Genomic DNA, 17,612 nt, shown 5'->3' on the forward strand with positions numbered 1-17,612 from the left:
GAGAAATAATCATTAAAATTGTTTCAAATAAAAAAAAAACAAGTATTAAAAATATATAATGAGTTAAATATCCATAATAAACGGTAGTTAAAGAATAACTAGACCTGATAAATTAAAATTCTTAGATTATTTCCATATAAATGTTCGTAAAAACACAATATAATAATATACTTAAATGAAAAATTAAAACGAAACATTGTACTTTTAAAACTCATTTAATCTTCAACGTTAATGTAGTTTGAATATTAAGTAGTGTAATGAACCATTATTATGTTTAAATTGCCTTAGGTTCAGTAATGGAGGAAGTAGATTAATTACTGCGCTAAAAACACAATATATTATTTACTTACACATTTATATTATGTAACCGGGTTGTGGTCCCGTAGACCTATACACATTCTATGTGAATGTGATGCCTTACATCTCAAAAAGAGCCTCATCCTCGGGGGACCACTGGTTAAACCTGAGGATATTAAAGAGCTCGCCCCCTACCAAATAGCCCGATACCTTACGGATCTGGGCTTGGAGGGGGAGATTTAGCAAAATGTAAGCTCTCGCCTTCCAGACAGAAGCCAGGCTCTTAATAGACCTGGGCCTCGATTATGATGGGAAGATAAAATTTATCTGCAAAGTAAAATTAAGTTTTCTGTATGAAAAATAGAATATGTATACAATTTTTTTTTCTAAACATGTTCAATTGATGACATGTTCGAAGATGCTCGAAGATGCTTTGAATTTTCGTATCTTTCTTGGAGGGGGAGATTTAGCAAAATGTAAACTCTGGCCTTCCATACAGTAGCCAGGGTCTTTATAAACCCAGGCTCGGAGGGCGAGAACTGTTCACGGGGACACGTCACAATAGATCTTCTCAGGTCGCAGTGACGTCAGGAGCTTGAATAGCACTGACCCCCACCTCTAAGAATAAGTGGTCCCGTTAAAATGTTGTGGACTCATAAATTAAAGGTCCGATGTTAAAATCTTACTCTACCACAACTCGATTACCATTTTTCTAGTAAAAGTCGTTTACTGTTGAATTGGTCTATAAATATTTAAAAAATATATAAAAGAACCCTAATATTTATCGTCTATGTAAGTTCAATCAGCTGCGTATGAGCCAAAAAAACAGTAAACGTTTTTTGGCGTTTTTAATTGAATGGGGCAGCCGCGTTGATTCGTATATTTATTCAAAATTGAACAAAAGAACTGCTTACATGCGATCAAATAAATCATCCCTACTAAAGAAGAAAGCAATACTTCGTATATCCCTAAATCCAATATGCGGAGGAAACGTACTCAATTTGCATCAAGGCAGTACAGTGAAAACGCCATGGATAACTAGAAGTTTGACTACCACAGTTAACTTATTATAGACGCATACGATAGTAAAAATAGATTTCCTAATATAAATCAACAACACAAAAGAAAATGTATTTTTATTGCAAGGTTTTTTGTCCCTCGTGAACATGTTGACTAATGGTTTTTCCACGGTTTTGAACTTACATATAAATGAAAATATTCTTTTATAAAAAATATATAAAAATAATTTAACGAATGGGGTAGGTATTCTGATATTTATTTTGATACTTACACTTAAAATACTTTTAGTTAAAGAGTAGAAAATTGTTATTTTGCTCAGCAAAAATCAGAATACTTTTATTATTGTACGATATCGTGAAATAATGGCTACTTAAAACAATCGTACGAGATTTCAATTTGTAGAAAGATGACTCACAATACCGTTAACGGAGTAGTTATTTGATAAAAAACAAGTTTGATTGATTGAAAATCTGCCAAATTAAGACGATTTTGTTTAACAATTTAATCCCAAGCAATAACTTAACATCGAATTATCTACGCAAGATTACTATCCCGTCACGTCTGTTCATTGCCCTGTTCGCGTTGAGTCAGCCACTAATTATTATAATAATAATGTTTGGCTTTTAATAGTTCTATCTCTCCGTTAATATGGATTTTTTTATGGGAAAATTACCAGCCTATTAAATCATTTACTATAAAAAATTACAAAGTTAGCCATGTTCGCCGATACCTAGTTAAGCAAAATACAAAAATTATGCTAATATTTTTAATTGAACTTTTTCAAATAAGGCAAAAAAATGCTTGGTATTTTTTATTTTTTCTTCTTTTTAATCTTATTCAGGTGTGGTCAATCCAAAAAAAAACTATCTACCTCAGAAAAGGTATTTACTATACCAAGTGAGAATAGACAGTGTATGTTGCTCTCATTCAATTTTTTCATATTTGTATATTTTTTTACCTTCTTCACTGTTTAACAAACAGAATGTATATACTATGCTAATAATAAACGCCGATTTTCGGCACTGAACTGAACTGAAATTCAAGTCCGGATTTCTTGAACCACTTTTTTTTCATCTTTTTTTTAAATTTATTTTTATTTAAGAATGTAAACATGAACAGAAAATATTAGAGGAAAAATAATGAAACCTACTGAACCGATAAACCGGCATGTCAGCAGGTTTCTTATTTTTCCTTTACAAAAAAAACGAGAGAAATTATATAAATTTGAAAAGTAATATACACATTATTAAGAACTTAAAGCATACGTATTTTTACACAAAATATATTTACAAAAAAATTAATAGATGACTGTTAATATAAAATAATAATCAATATAAAGCATTGTTGCATGTTAGCAATTTAATATTTTTTTCCTTAAAAGTTTTGTCAACATTTTCATTTTAGAACTGCTTAAGAATTTTATTAAAATTTTTAGTAATTGTATAGCTTACATAATGTTATCGTAAAAATATGACTTTAACCATTCACATATATACGAGTAATTTTTTTAACAAAAATTAAGATTTGGGTTCTTACGATTTAACTAAATATTTCAATTTTGGTGACCATTTATAATCAGTTTTAAATACCTCACTATTTGAAAGTGGGAAACAAGTTGTGGTAGAACAGGGTGCGAACCTTGGAACTTTGATTCGTGAGTCCACGATATTAGCCACAGGACTACAGGCTGATTCTGGTAACATTTCAATTAAAATAGGTTCTCCAATACGGAATATATCAATTTATTCTACAATATTTTATTACATTAGGTAAGTAGGTTTATTTTAAAGTTCTAACATCAGCGTCTTAGCTAGGAGTTGGCCAAAAGGGCAGCTGCCAGAGGCATAACCCTCAGGGGGGTGCACTTTGCAGACCCATAGCCTTCTTTTCTCTTTCTCTTCCTAGAAAATAAGTATTTGTTGGCGAAAAATTTAAATCTTGCCTGGGGCGCTCATGACCGCTTTATATGATGTTACGATGCTGCTTTATATCGATCAAATAATGCGCATACTCCGACACGGTTAATGTTAGTGGTTTGGTCTGATTTTCGAATGGATTATGGGGATGCGGGCGGCATTTTTTATAGGTGAAAAATTTATTTACCGATAAAAGCCCCGGCTGCTTGATTTCTACCACAATACGCCCTACTCTCGAATTCCCGTGAGCCTTACACAGAACTCCAGTGTTCCGCGGAACACCTTTTAGGAACCGCTGAACTAGAGGCCTTCAAGTCTAATTTACTAAATACAGTTCAGTATTATCATAAATAAATCATCACGCATTGGAACGATCAAATAATTATGCAGATTTTGCAGGCCACAAACGATTAAACGGTTGTTCGAGTAGGTACCTACCGGATACCTGTATATAAAGTAGGTAGTCATTTATGTATACTATATTTATACAGTGTGAGACCATCTCTCTGTTGCGTTCTCAGCACAAGGTTGGGGAATTTTAAGAAAGCTCGTTAAATATGTTTTATTACTAAGCAGAAAACAGGTTAGGGCCACCGTTTTACATACTCAATTATTGTACATTCTGATATAATTTTATATCAAGATATTACAACAGAGATGAAGAACATTTAAGAGAAGGTAATATAGAAGTCTAGGCATCTACAGGGCTTATGACCTGTCAATGGCTGGTTTAAGTGGCCACTTTACACACTGTGTAACATTCACCATTCTGCCTATATTTGAACATCTATATTCCTTCAATTCTTTCATCCGTTGATGTTTGTGAAGTTAAAGAGCTGAAACCTTTATTTATGCGGGTGAGATTCATCTAATTGAATTATTTATTTAGAATGGTGAATGTTACACAGTGTGTAAAGTGGCCACTTAAACGAGCCATTGACAGGTCATAAGCCCTGTAGATGCCTAGACTTCCATATTACCTTCTCTTAAATGTTCTTTATCTCTGTTGTAATATGTTGATATAAACAGCTCCCCAGGGAGTTGAATCCAGTCCTTGTCTACAAAAATTTGGATAAACTCAAAATATTGTTATATCAAGACTTATGGAAGGGCTTTTCATTTTCACATACTTATTTTAACGGTAGGTACTCTTGTGTATAGCTAAAAAAACTTGATTTCGAAAATTAAAATAAATATATATAATCTAATAGCATAATTTTCGTTTCGTTTAATTGTGAACCAAGAATCAATCGATTAAAAAATGCCTTTAGTACGTGAACAATGAAGAAAAAAAAAATCGTGATTCTTAAAAATATATGGAAAAACGCTTTTATTGAGTATCCAGTACCTACGTAATATTTTTAATGATTTTTAGGTATGATTTGCATCAGTTAGAATTCGTTTTTCAATTGTGAATTGATTTACACTTATCTTGCACACTACATCAAGTCAATATCGATGCGTTAATTAATATCAACGCGATATTCGATAAAATATTATGTATTAGAAATAAGAAAAACGGATAAATACGCGTTGGGAATGACTGAGCGTTTGGGCATTACATTCAACCATGATTAAATTACATAATAAAGATAAGTTTGAAAGACAGACTAGAGAAGATTCCAAATAATAATCATGCATATTAAATTGAGCTACATTCTTAAATGTGTGCATGCGTAAATATATGTGAGGGTGTGTGTTTGTGTGTATTTGTATGAGAGAGGATGTTCAGATGTGTGTAAGCGTGTGCATCATTAAAAAGCAAGTCGGAGTGTATAATAGCCAGCTTTAATTAGTCGTAATTTATTTTAAAATAAATTTAGGGGCATGTTAAATGTATCAATAGATGAAAAAAAATAATTTTAATTTGAACAAATGCGATTAAGGAAAGAGTGTTGTGCATAGTTAGTGCTACAGGCTGGCAGACGGAATAAATATTTACATGGGTTTAGTGTCATCATTTTTGATGGCTCAGGGCATGTCTATATGTTATAATATATCAATGGAAACGACACAATCATGCGGCTGTTAAAAATTTGAAAAATACACCTAAAAATATATAACAACTTATTCCATTAATTGTAATTGTATTATATTTACGAATGAAAAGCTACGCATGTTTTATTTTACTAGGGAACCAGGTCAGTTGTATTGTCATTTTTCATATTAGCCAAATCAAGTTTGAACTTAAATTTAATTTAATTAAATTCTGACTGATGTTTAAGTACTTATGTTAATTTTTAAAAAGAGAAAAAGAAATGTATAAATAAATACACGTCAAATATATATACGTTAACGTATGACTAGATATTTGTTTTTATAATTTTAAATTGATTGTACATTTTTTATAATTTCCAATATTTTTTTTTTTTAATGGTTTATTATTTTATTATTTATTTTTAACATGGTTGAGAATCCCTGAGTTCTTAGCACGAAACAGTTTGTATAATACCTCGAGCATTCAATATACATTGCAACAATACCAACAAATCAATAATTTATGATTTTTGCTATTTCAAATAAAACGCGTTATCTTTATTTTTTTAACCTAGGTATGTTAATTATAAAATCGCAAAATTATTATCTTAGAGTATATACATCTATACATCTACATTTTAACATTTTTTACTTTTTTTTTTGCACCACAACAGGCCAGGAGGCTTAATTACAGTGGTGAATTACATCACAGAGCAGGGTTGAGAAAAATTACATTTTATTTTTTGTGTTCTCACCGGGAATCGAACCCGGAACCTTCACCACGGAGGCCGCCGCTAAGGTTATTTTATAGTACAATGTATAAAACAACTGTGTAATATGTATAGATATATTTTTGTTTTATTATTTAATAATTTTGTAATAGAACACTGTAATGTTAAATATATTTATGTTTGTGTTTATAAAATACATTTGTGCCGTGTACACTAATAAAAAAAATACAAAAAAGTTGTAGTTGTTATTAAAGCATTTTTTCGTCACACACGACGACATATTTGTGCGTAGCAACACATCTGATCATGATGAAAGTCCATTAGAGAACAAAGGCAAGGAATACTATTACCCACGAATTGAAAAGCAATTTTCTTCGCGCTAATAACGAGTCTAATTAATATACACGTCATAGGTGCACACCTAGGAACTAATTAATAACATTAATGTAATACTTTGACATGGTTAACGTTGATGGTTTGGTCTGATCTGCGAATAATGTATGTACATGCGGGCGCACGTGTGAGCGCGATTTTTTATAGATAAAAAAAATATTTACCGATGGTTGACATGAAAAATTGATTTCAAACGGTGTTTTTGCACTAGAATATTTTACAGTCCCTGGACTTGTATCTGAAGCGTAAGACTGCTCATTGCTCATTTTACCTTCATGTAACAAAAATGATTGAGATACACCGCGATTGGTGTATCAATACAGTGCGCTATGCACAATTAGGTGCGGAAAGGGAATGATGATTATTATTCACTTGCACATTTAATTCGGTCAGAAATACAACTCTTTTTGTTTTGTGTTGTAGTATGTTGTAAGTCCTGTGTAGACGAATTTACTAGGATAATTGAAAAAACTTAATTAATAATTAAATACCTTTCATTTTCAGGAGCTCATTTTACCAGCGTCGTAAGAGCTACGCAGATACCTATGGCATTAAGTGAACGAAAAAACAATTGTGTGAAACAAAGTAATGTGTTTTAGAGTGGTTTGAAAGTCAAAAATCGTTAATCTAAAACGGTAAAAAATACAAGTGAACCAATTAGTGAAATCTGAAATTAAAAAGTTGTGTTTGTTGGTAATTATTAGAGGTTTTTCCTCAACTGGTGGGTTAGATTGTGCGCAGTGGTAATATGGCGAATACACGTGGTTTCGGGAGCCCCCGATGAGCGAGGGGGGCGGCTGGAGGGGGGGCGCTTGGGGAGCCCTGCCCGGCGGGGGGCTCCCACCCGGAGGGGGCCTGCCGGGGGTGGGCCCTATGAGCCCCCTTTGTATAACGGATGCCACCCATGAAATCGTCAGGCCTAAGCCTAGAAGGTCAGTAAAATCTCAAAACTATTTACATATAATATTATTAAGTATGTATATCTAATTTTTATTTATTAAATACTTTTACAATTATTAAACTATAAACGTATGAGAGCGGGCATATTGCCGAGGCAATTTCTTCTTACCTAATCAAACCGCAAAAATATCTTGCGAAAATAAGCAATATATAGACTTTATTATAAAACACGTACAATATGTAAACAATTTTATTTTTTTGAAAACCAAAATAAATTTAAAATCTACACTGTACTATGAAGAGAAGAGGAGGAATGGGAAGACAAGAAGGATTAAGTATGCGATACAAAGGCATGTTGTTTTTTTATTCAACGCTCTTAGCGAGGTGGTTAAAAAAGTATCCTCATCTTCATCATCATCAGACTCTTATCCGCACCCGATGATGCATAGGACACTGCACTGGTAAAGTTAACGCACTGTATCTCCGTTACAGAGGGGTAAGGTGATCAGTTTTACGCATCCGGTGCCAGTCTAGGGAAAATGTAAAAAAATGCAGCGTGAAACCACCTTACAAACAAACATTTTATGTTTTCCCCCTCAAAAATCGATTTTAGGTCCTAAGCGTGGTAGACGAACGCACCAACAACTACACAACGAGGCAGACTTGTCTCCACACGATATCCTAAGTCAGGATTTTTACCTGAGAGCAGCCATCGAGTCGAAAGCACTTGTCCATGGTTCAGGTTCTATTTCACAAACAGAATATAATTTTATTTATTCGTCATCCGCCTGGACATGACTGAAAAAAAACGTCACATGTATTATGTAATAGTAAAGTTAATTCAGTGTGAACTGAAAACGATATTAAACATTATATTTTTCATAATTATCATTCCACGTCCATTCCCTAATTAGAGCATATGGTGTCAAAGCGCGTCCAAGCATCTCAGTCGGTTGGCAACTCATGTACATCCTCCCAAGTCAGATTCGCATCCCGTAGTTATGATATGAACTGCCGACAACAGTCAGCAGTGGACGTTCAGGACGACGTGCCTTATGTCTTGTGAAGAAGAGACTCTCGGGACTCATCCGCAGTATATGGCCAAGCTAATCGTATCACCTCCGCTTGATAACAGCAGAGCTGTCACTGAGAGTTGCTGCGTCCGTAATCGTAGTTTTTATTTCTAAATTTGTTGTAACAGAGAGAGAAAACATTTTTGAGAAGAGAATATGGGAGTCTAGGCATTTACAGGGCTTATGACCTATCATTGGCTGGTTTAAGTGGCCACTTTAAAAACTGTATAACATTTACTATTCTGCCTATGTTTGAACATCCACATATCCTCAACTCTTCCATCTGTTGACTTTTGGGAAGTAAAAAAGCTGAAACCTTTATCGCGTGGGTGAGATTCATTCGGCTGAACCAATTCAACTACTAGGCAACACCTGAAAACAATTTTCCAATTTTGTATACTTCTTCTTTTACCAGGTAGTTAATTCAACAATGTTTTAAGTATGTCCAACCGACTTTTGTGAAGTAAAAGAACTGAAACCTTTATCAAGCGGGTGAGATTCATCCAGCTGAACCAACAACAGATGTCAATGAAAAGTCAACAGATGCAAGAGTTGAGAAAATGTGAATGTTTAAACATGGGCAGAATGGTGAATGTTCAACAGTGTATATAGTGGCCACTTAAACCAGCCAATGACGGTCATTAGCCCTGTCTAAGCCTAGACTTCCATATTCCCTTCTCAAAAAGATTTCCCTCTCTGTTGCAACAAATTTAAATATGGACAACTCCCGAGGGAGAAAATCCAGCTAGTCTGCAAGCATTTGGACATACTCAAAACATTTTTGTAGTTTTTATTACTTACAAAGTCAAAATAAACAAGATTTTTTACTAATTCCCAACAATTCCGATTAAGCAATGAAAATTTGATTTGGCTGTAATAACATACATATTATGATGTACATTGATGCTAGAAAACATGCTAATGAGGAAAACGCAACTTATCAATTTTAACGTCAGGCCAGTCATTAAAAATTTGGATTAATTATAATAATTATCATCAGCGAATCTTTTTGATTTCGACACTTAATAACTGTCAATGTACGCAAGTATTATTAAACATAAAGGTTACTTTTACAATAGAAGTAAAGTAATGACGTCAGCATATGAATAATTTCTTTTTACTGTCTTTGCATTAACAATGCAGAGCCCTAAAAGTGAAATTAACACAAAAAGTCTCACATTACAGAAATTGTTTTCACTTTAATCTTAATTTCATGTAAATATGACCGGAAAATCTATTCTCGTTGGGAGTTCTTTGATCGTTCGTTCAGTTTTCTATTCCTAATTTGACGCTCTTGGACGAGATTGTATCGTTTTGCATGGGTAAAAACTATTCGCTGTTTTGTAGTATTGTTGATGTTTATTGCGTTTTTCTATCTTTATCTTCTGTGTACCTACTGAAAACACGTGATTGTGATCAGATAAACTTATTTGATTATTATTAAATCAATTAGCATACAATAAGTAAAAATAAATTATATCATACTAATAACAAATATATAGGTAGGGACTATGTTATTATGTAATTTTTAGTATTTTGGTAAAGATAAAATATAAATTGTTTAACAAATCACAACGGAGATGGAGAACATTTTACAATACGAAATATTAAAGTCTAGCCATTTATCGGGTTTATGACCTACTATTGACTGGTTTAGGTTGCCATTTTAAAACACAGTGTAACATTCACCATTCTGCCTCTGTTTGAACATCCATATTTCTTCAATTCTACTTTTGTTCAGCCAGGGAGTCCTTGTTTATTCAAGGCCGTTCTCTCATTGTATGTAACCGTGTTTTTTTTATTTTGATTGTTGTAATAATGCCCCGTTTTTATGTCTTTATCTCATTTTTTAAAATATATTTTTACTGCTTTCTGTGTTACTTATATGTAGTCTTAGGTAATTAGTATTGTGTTCTTTAATTTGCATAAATTGTTTGTATATTTAGTACTTACTTTATTTTTAAATAAAAAACAGAGGCATTAATTTTTTATTATTTTGTTATGTATCTGATCCAATATTTGTGGAGATATACTCATGTGTCTGTGTCAACTAATTGCTGGTCCCATCTCAACTAAGAACTTTTATTCCCATGGAGTTGGGACTTATGTCTCAAATAATGTACAGTAAACTTATGTATGTAAATAAATAAATTAAAGGAATCCTGAATCTTGGGGACAACATGGTGGCCTCTGTCCATACATCCTCCTCCCTTCGCATTAATCTGCATAGAGTTTGTATTAATTGGGAATATGTTTGCTAACTTTTATCTGTGCGCAGCTGACAGAGTCTCGGGACTCTATAACAGCTGCAGGTGGATGGTGGGCTTTAGGATCCCCTTAATGATGATTCACTAAAATAACTTCCTAGGGAGTGAAATCCAGTATTTTATCTTCAAACATTTGGACAAACTCAAGATACTGTATGTAAATTTGGTACAAGAGGAAGTATGAAAATTGAGAAATTGTTTTCAGACGTTGCCTAATATGTGAAATAATTCAATCAGATGATTTTTTCGGCGATAATAAAAGTTTCCGCTATTTTACTTAAATCAACAAATGGAAGAATTGAAGAAATATGGACGTTCAAACAGGCAAAACTGTGTATATCCCACAGTGTATAGTAGCCACTTAAACCAGCCAATGATAGGTCACAAGCCCTGTAAATGCCTAGACTTCCATAGGTTTCTTTCTAAAATATTCTTCATCTCTATTGTAATTTGTTAATCTTAATAACTTCCTAGTAGGTAAACCCAGTCGTTTGTTTACAATCATTTAAGCGAAGTCAAAATATTGTACATTTTTTTTTTGTTTTAGGTTGTTTTTTGTCTAACCCATATGACTAATTAATGAAAACTAAGATTTTTTTACTGTTAGTAAGCATAATAATATAATTCCTAGCAGAACAGAAAAAATAAGACAAAACTAGTATTTTAACCAACTAGTACAAGAGGAAGTATAAAAATTAGGAAATTGTTTTCAGACGTTGCCCAATAATCGGATCACAAAGAAAATATTTTAAAGAGGAAACATTGAATTACAAATTACTTTGGAGAGTGCACATTAAATTGCGTTGTTCCAAGGTTGTTCAATGATCTCCCACAAACCACCATCAACATGAAAGATCTTCAAATGAAAAAAAAAGAATGGAAGAAATATCTTCTAAATGCTTTAGTGCCTGTTAATAAATAAATTAATAAAATATGATATAATAATGTAAAATAAACCTGTCATTAAAATTCAAATGTGTCCCACTGAAAAGTCTTTGGACTTGGTGGGGAACAAATTGGTATATGTAGTTAAAATTATTAAATAAACGCTACTCTTCAGCACTGAAACTGAACAGATAGTATTTGAGATAATATACCTATATATTTATAATGGTTACTGTTTTTTTTTTTTTTTTTACTTGTAAGTGGTTTATACAAAAACGATACGTTTTGTGCAAACAAACTAGTTTTTATTTAAAAGACTAATAAAAGTTTTAACGTTAATAACTAGAGTTAATCAAAAATTAATTAACCAGTGCAAACAAAGTAATAAAATTACATTATCCTTTTAATCGTATGTTATGAGTCATTAATCATTTATCAAATATAATTTTCATCTTTTCTTACTCATCCGTGAATTAATTTGATTTAAATCATAGCACCTGGGAATTAAATTGAAATAATTGAAACAATTTACCGTTTCATAACTGGTTCATATCAATTTCCTAGCAACGAACAGTTGGTTTTAATTAGGTATTTTATACGAAATTTCGAGGATGCAAAAAATATCTGCAAATTGCATAAAAAACGAAATATTTCTAACGATGCAATTAAAATAAATTTCACAAAAGAATACGTTCAATAATATTCACCGATTCCGTAAACGTCTTTATACTAAAAACCATCCCATCATACATTTTCAATCCTTTTATGATTCTGATTTTTGCTGGCTTTTACTCATAGTGAGGAATTTACACCTAATATGTTAAGTAAGCACATGTATTGCATTTTTTTTGCTTTTGTTTCCTATGTAAATTTACATAAAAAAAAAATCTCTTATCCTTAATTAACAAAACACGGAACTCTCAAATTTTAAAACTAGTGTTTTATTCAATCTGATTTACATTCCAAAATTGAACTGTCGACGTGATGTAACTACTAGTCTGTGATCTATAGAAGCGTTTTCAGACCCGATTTAGAGGCTCCAATAAATCGTAAAGTAAATTAATTTTGTCAATATATCTTGTTAGAACGCCCTCAGAAGCGGAGGCGGGGAATTAGCTAGCAAGAGCAAGTATCAGTACCTGGCAGAGGCGTCGGTAAGTGAAGAGAGGGTAGCGATCATTCGATAGATCTTCTTGTGTGAACCGCAACAGTACACTAATCACGCTGTTTATAATACGAAGAAAGTGTGAGAATGCGACACCGCGCTCAGTCTGAGAGCGAGCAACTCGCCTTTGTTCTGGAAGAAATTACTCTCCTAACCCATAGGACCATTGAGAATACATCTCGATTGGAAAGTAAAACCCACTCTTAACAATTTTACTACAACAAACGAAAGCATCTCTGAGAAAACATAAAAAACGCTTTTTTTCTTGGTGTTATTAATTTTTAGCATAAAATTACTGATGATGCCCGAGAGAAGAATATTAAATCAAAACAAAACTTGATTGAATCACAGATTCAATGATTTAAATCTGTGAGAATTTTCTGAATTTCTATCATTATTATTATTCTCAATAAAACAGCACCAAAAGCTATTTAGTATTTCTTATGATTAATTGTTATAAGCATCTCTTCATTGTTACAATAATAGTAAGTACGTAATTAAAAATCAGTATGATTTATTGAACTGTTTTTATCACGTAAGTTTTTAGACAAATTGGAGAAGATCTGTGCTAAAATTGCAAACAATCAAATTCAAATGGAATGCCAATCGAATCGACCACATTTAGCGCGATGAGATTAAAATAATATTTTTTAAGGAATGATAAAGGAGATTTGGAATATGACTACGTACTTTTATGATAAAATATATGGCCCAATTGACTTGAGCCGTCGAGGACCATAAGAATGAAAAATATGTAAGTTATAACTGCAAACGATTCTTAGGGTTAAATCTTATAGATTTTCACAAATTCAGATACTTATTCTCTGGTCAGTGTTACCAAAATATCTTCTAACAGACTTGCGCATACCTACGTAGAAACTAAAAGTTTAATTTAATAACCCTGGTACAACGGACCTGCTCTAACATACTCCGTTAAGATCAAGATCGTCAAATAATCTAAGTGAAAATCTTTATACATACAAAGGGTCGTGGGATTTAATAAGAGTGAAAGTTCTCATACTTACCGTCATATCCAATTTTCACGACAACTTTCCCTGTCAGTTCAGAAATAGCCCCCCGAAGGCTTTGACCTTTTAAGATATGCATAATAAGCCCCTATAAACAATACGTGGAACGCTAATCAATTTGGAATAGTTTTTTTCTTATATCATGTTATTCATAAATTGTTATTATATACGGATCCAAGAGGTGGGCGCTCACATTTTGCTCTATGATCGTTTAATTTATTGGAGTCTTAAGAGCTCACGAACCACAATAATTTACCTACATATTAATTATATTATGGATATTGACTTTCCCTATTTACGGAAATAAATAAAGTAAAGTATGTATGATGACGAATAACTATTAAGGGGCTTACAATAAGAATTTTGTATATGATACAGAAAACTATTGATAAAATTGAATGGTTAAAAATTAAGGAAATTATACGATTTTGCCATTTTAAAACGCCGTCCTTTCGAAATCGTGCCACCAGTTTTTTTATGTAACATACCATAAACATTAGATAAAAAAAAGATTTCTGGGGAACTTCAGATAAAAAATATTTACAAATATTTCTCACAATCAAAATATAAATGTAATTACTCTATGACAGGCAGATGGACGCCTCTTGAAATTTAGACAAAACGTAGGTACGTGCAAGTTATTTTATGCGAGATAAAATTTGTTCTAATTACTTAACGATGATAAATTGAACAGGAAAGTTATTAAACGTAAAAATTCATTTTTGGTTCTTAAAAATAAATAAAAATATACCAAATCACACACAATTTTGAGTAATTAATTTTAATTCTAGCTTAAATTATGCCTTCAATAAGCACTTTAAAAAAGTTAAGTAGCTTAAATATTTTATTTCTAACGTTTTTCATGCATTTTTTTAAATTCCAAAATTATTTTTTTAATGAAAAATCAAAAACCTATCTGTTGAATAAATATAATATATTTATGGTGACTAAGTGATTACATCATGGTTGACATGTTTATTTAAATTGTGTTTTCATACTAGAATATTTAATAGTCCCTCGACTGGCACCTGACGCGCAAGACTGATCATGTTATCTTTATGTCACAAAAAATATCGAGATACGTAACAGGTGGTGTACCAAATCCGTGGCCTATGCACCATTGTGTGCGGAAAGGGAATGATGATGATTATTGAATAGAGTAGTAAAAGTGTTCCTAAACGAAAAATAAACGATACATTTTTTTTATTATTATTTAGGAAAAACAACAGTTTAACAATGTTTTGAGTATGTCCAAATGCTTGCAAACTGGCTGGATTTTCTTCCTCTATGTTGCAACAAAATTCAAAAAACAGTTGTTTAAAAATATAAAAACTAGTACATACAATCAGTTGAAGTTTTCCACGAAAATAATGAGACATGTTACAAAATTCATAAACATTTCTTGTATACCCACGAACAAGCATGCCTTTGTGAGATTTTTTTAACTATTTTTACCGTTAATATGTATTTCATTGCTTTGTAATTATCATTTTTTTATTGTATACTTTGTTTTACCTCTTATGTGTATTGTAAAAAAACAAATATTTCAATAAATACATCATATAATAATGTTTCACAGTTAAGAGGAAAAATAATATATAACATAAGAGAAGAGAAAATAAGAGCAAGAAGGGATAAGGAAATAAAGTGAAGGAGGGAGGTTTTTATAATATGGTTGACCGCATTAAATTTTTATATGATTAAAACATGAACATAATAGGTACATAAACTTACTACACGCTGACAATATTTGTATACGAAAATGAGTATATTTGCATGAATATTTCAAGTTTCTTCATCGGTAACCTATAACTGAACATGTTTTAAAGAAAAAAAATGTATGTTTATTTTGCTTTTCATACAGATAACTTAATTTTACTTTGTAGATAAAATTTAAGATAAATGCTAACTTCCCATTGTAATCGGGGCCCTTAAGTGCTTCTACGTTTAGTAAGGGAAATTAAACTTTGAAAGGAAGAAGACTCTTTGTATAAGCCAAAATAAATGTGAGATTCACGATCCAAAAGTTTAAGGAATCATTTCTGTATCCTGTCTAATTGTGATATATAAATTGTATATCGAAGATTTCAAACAACAGAATGACTGCGAACGTATGCATTATATACAATTTTGAGGGATGCGGTTGTTTTGAATGGTTGAGTGGTGCGTGTAATAAAGCACAATTTTCTGTAAGCTTTATTTACGGATGTCTGAATATGGAAATCAAATGACAGTTTTTCATCTATAATCACACCTAAATATCTGAGCTCGTTTTTCCGGACAAGACAATCACCGTTTATTTCACAGTTAAAAATATTTTTATTTTTCTTTCTAGTGAACGAAATAACGAAACATTTATCAGTTAAATATTATATCTTGTACGAATGGGTCTAATTCCTCAACCTACGTCAGTTAACTGGTCGCGTGCATCAAAATTTAACGCATGGTGCTTTTACAATAATTCTATTAATTCCGAAAAGACATTCTCGACTTTCTCCTATTACACAAAATATACATCCATAATGTATATGCGCATGTACATGCATATGCGTATAGTAATAAATTGTAAGTCGTCGGGGTACACTCTCGAATATACAAAATTTGAATTAATTATTTTGCAGACGACCCACATTATCAGCGATGCCATTCTATATCGACAAAAGTAAAAATATGGAGAAAATCAACTTAAAAACGAGATATTCCTTTTTTGTGTTTCTCGATATTCCTTAAAGGTTTGGTAAGATACTCGTAATTTGGATTTATAAATAAAAAGATAAATTCAACATGTTTTTTTTAAATTACGTTTTTTCATTTTGTAATTTAAAACATTTGACTGAACCGCAATCACAGGTAGAAAAAAAACTAATAGAAAAATTATTCAAATAAATAAATGTTGGCTTTTTATGTATACAGGGTGTTCTTTAAACCCTGTCACATCCGAAACCACGATGCTCTGTATGAGCAAGAAGACATATTGGCACGTTAAATTAAATTTTTAGAACGAATAAAATTTACAAAAATTAAATAAAAAAAACAAATGGTTGCTCACTTCTGCAGGGGAGAAACGAGGTGGGGGAGGGGGTAGTCTGATACACAGTCAACAGCGCGGCCGCGCCCCCCTCGCTTCTCCCCTACAGAAGTAAGCAACCATTTGTTTTTTCGAATATTTTATTTTTTTAAATTTCCTTTATTCTAAAAATATTTTTTTAATGGGCTAAAATGTCTTCTTGCCCATACTGATCATTATGGTTTCGGATGTGACGGGGTCTAAAGAACACCCTGTATACGTATTTAAACAAAAACCAATGGTATTAATTTTATCTATTTGATAATTTTTTAGTTACATTTATTCGTTTTGTAACAATATTTTTAAGCATGTTTTTTTTTTTAAATACAATTTATAAACTCAGAACTAATAACAAATTTCCACAAAGTATACAAAGTTAGTAAAGAAAATGTATTACAACATTAATAATAATATATATATTTTTTTAATTAAACAGTTTAGCGAAACCAATTTTTTTCACTATAATCCATGAAATTTATCCATAAATTAGCCACTTATGTAATTGTAGACAAAGAACTAAAATTTGAAAAAAAATAGTAACAAATACGGACGCAATATCTAAAAATATTACATCCAAAATGAAACGAGGACAGCCGGGACTATAAAACACGGACTGAAATGATTTATAATAGATCTAAATTTGTTGCAACTGAGAACGATTTTTTTAAAAGGGAATATGGATGTGTAGATATTTACAGGGCTTATGACCTATCGTTGGAAGGTTAAGTGGCCACTTTAAATACTAACATTCACAATTCTACCTTTGTTTAAATATCTACATTTCCTCAAGTCTTAAATAAATAAATAAAAATAAACTCTTCCGTCTGTTGAATTTTTTGAAGTGAAAGAGCTGAAACCTTAACTTATGTGGGTGAGATTCACCTGGCTGAATT

General features: G+C 31.8%; 1 protein-coding gene across 2 annotated transcripts in view; it reads left to right on the forward strand.

Annotated features, from left to right (window-relative positions):
- LOC148284063 (ankyrin repeat and BTB/POZ domain-containing protein 2) overlaps window positions 1-17,612 on the forward strand; it is a 90,274-nt gene that overhangs the window by 18,402 nt on the left and 54,260 nt on the right. For both annotated transcript variants that reach the window (XM_088242727.1, XM_088242728.1), the window contains exon 2: window positions 6,839-7,266. In XM_088242727.1, coding sequence (XP_088098853.1) covers window positions 7,115-7,266 — 152 coding nt within the window. In that variant the 5' untranslated portion in view covers window positions 6,839-7,114. The remainder of the gene's footprint in view (window positions 1-6,838; window positions 7,267-17,612) is intronic.

This window comes from Micrasema longulum, unplaced genomic scaffold (assembly GCF_059751315.1).
Source record: "Micrasema longulum isolate JH-2025_06_02 unplaced genomic scaffold, ASM5975131v1 h1tg000162l, whole genome shotgun sequence".
Lineage (NCBI taxonomy): Eukaryota > Metazoa > Arthropoda > Insecta > Trichoptera > Brachycentridae > Micrasema > Micrasema longulum.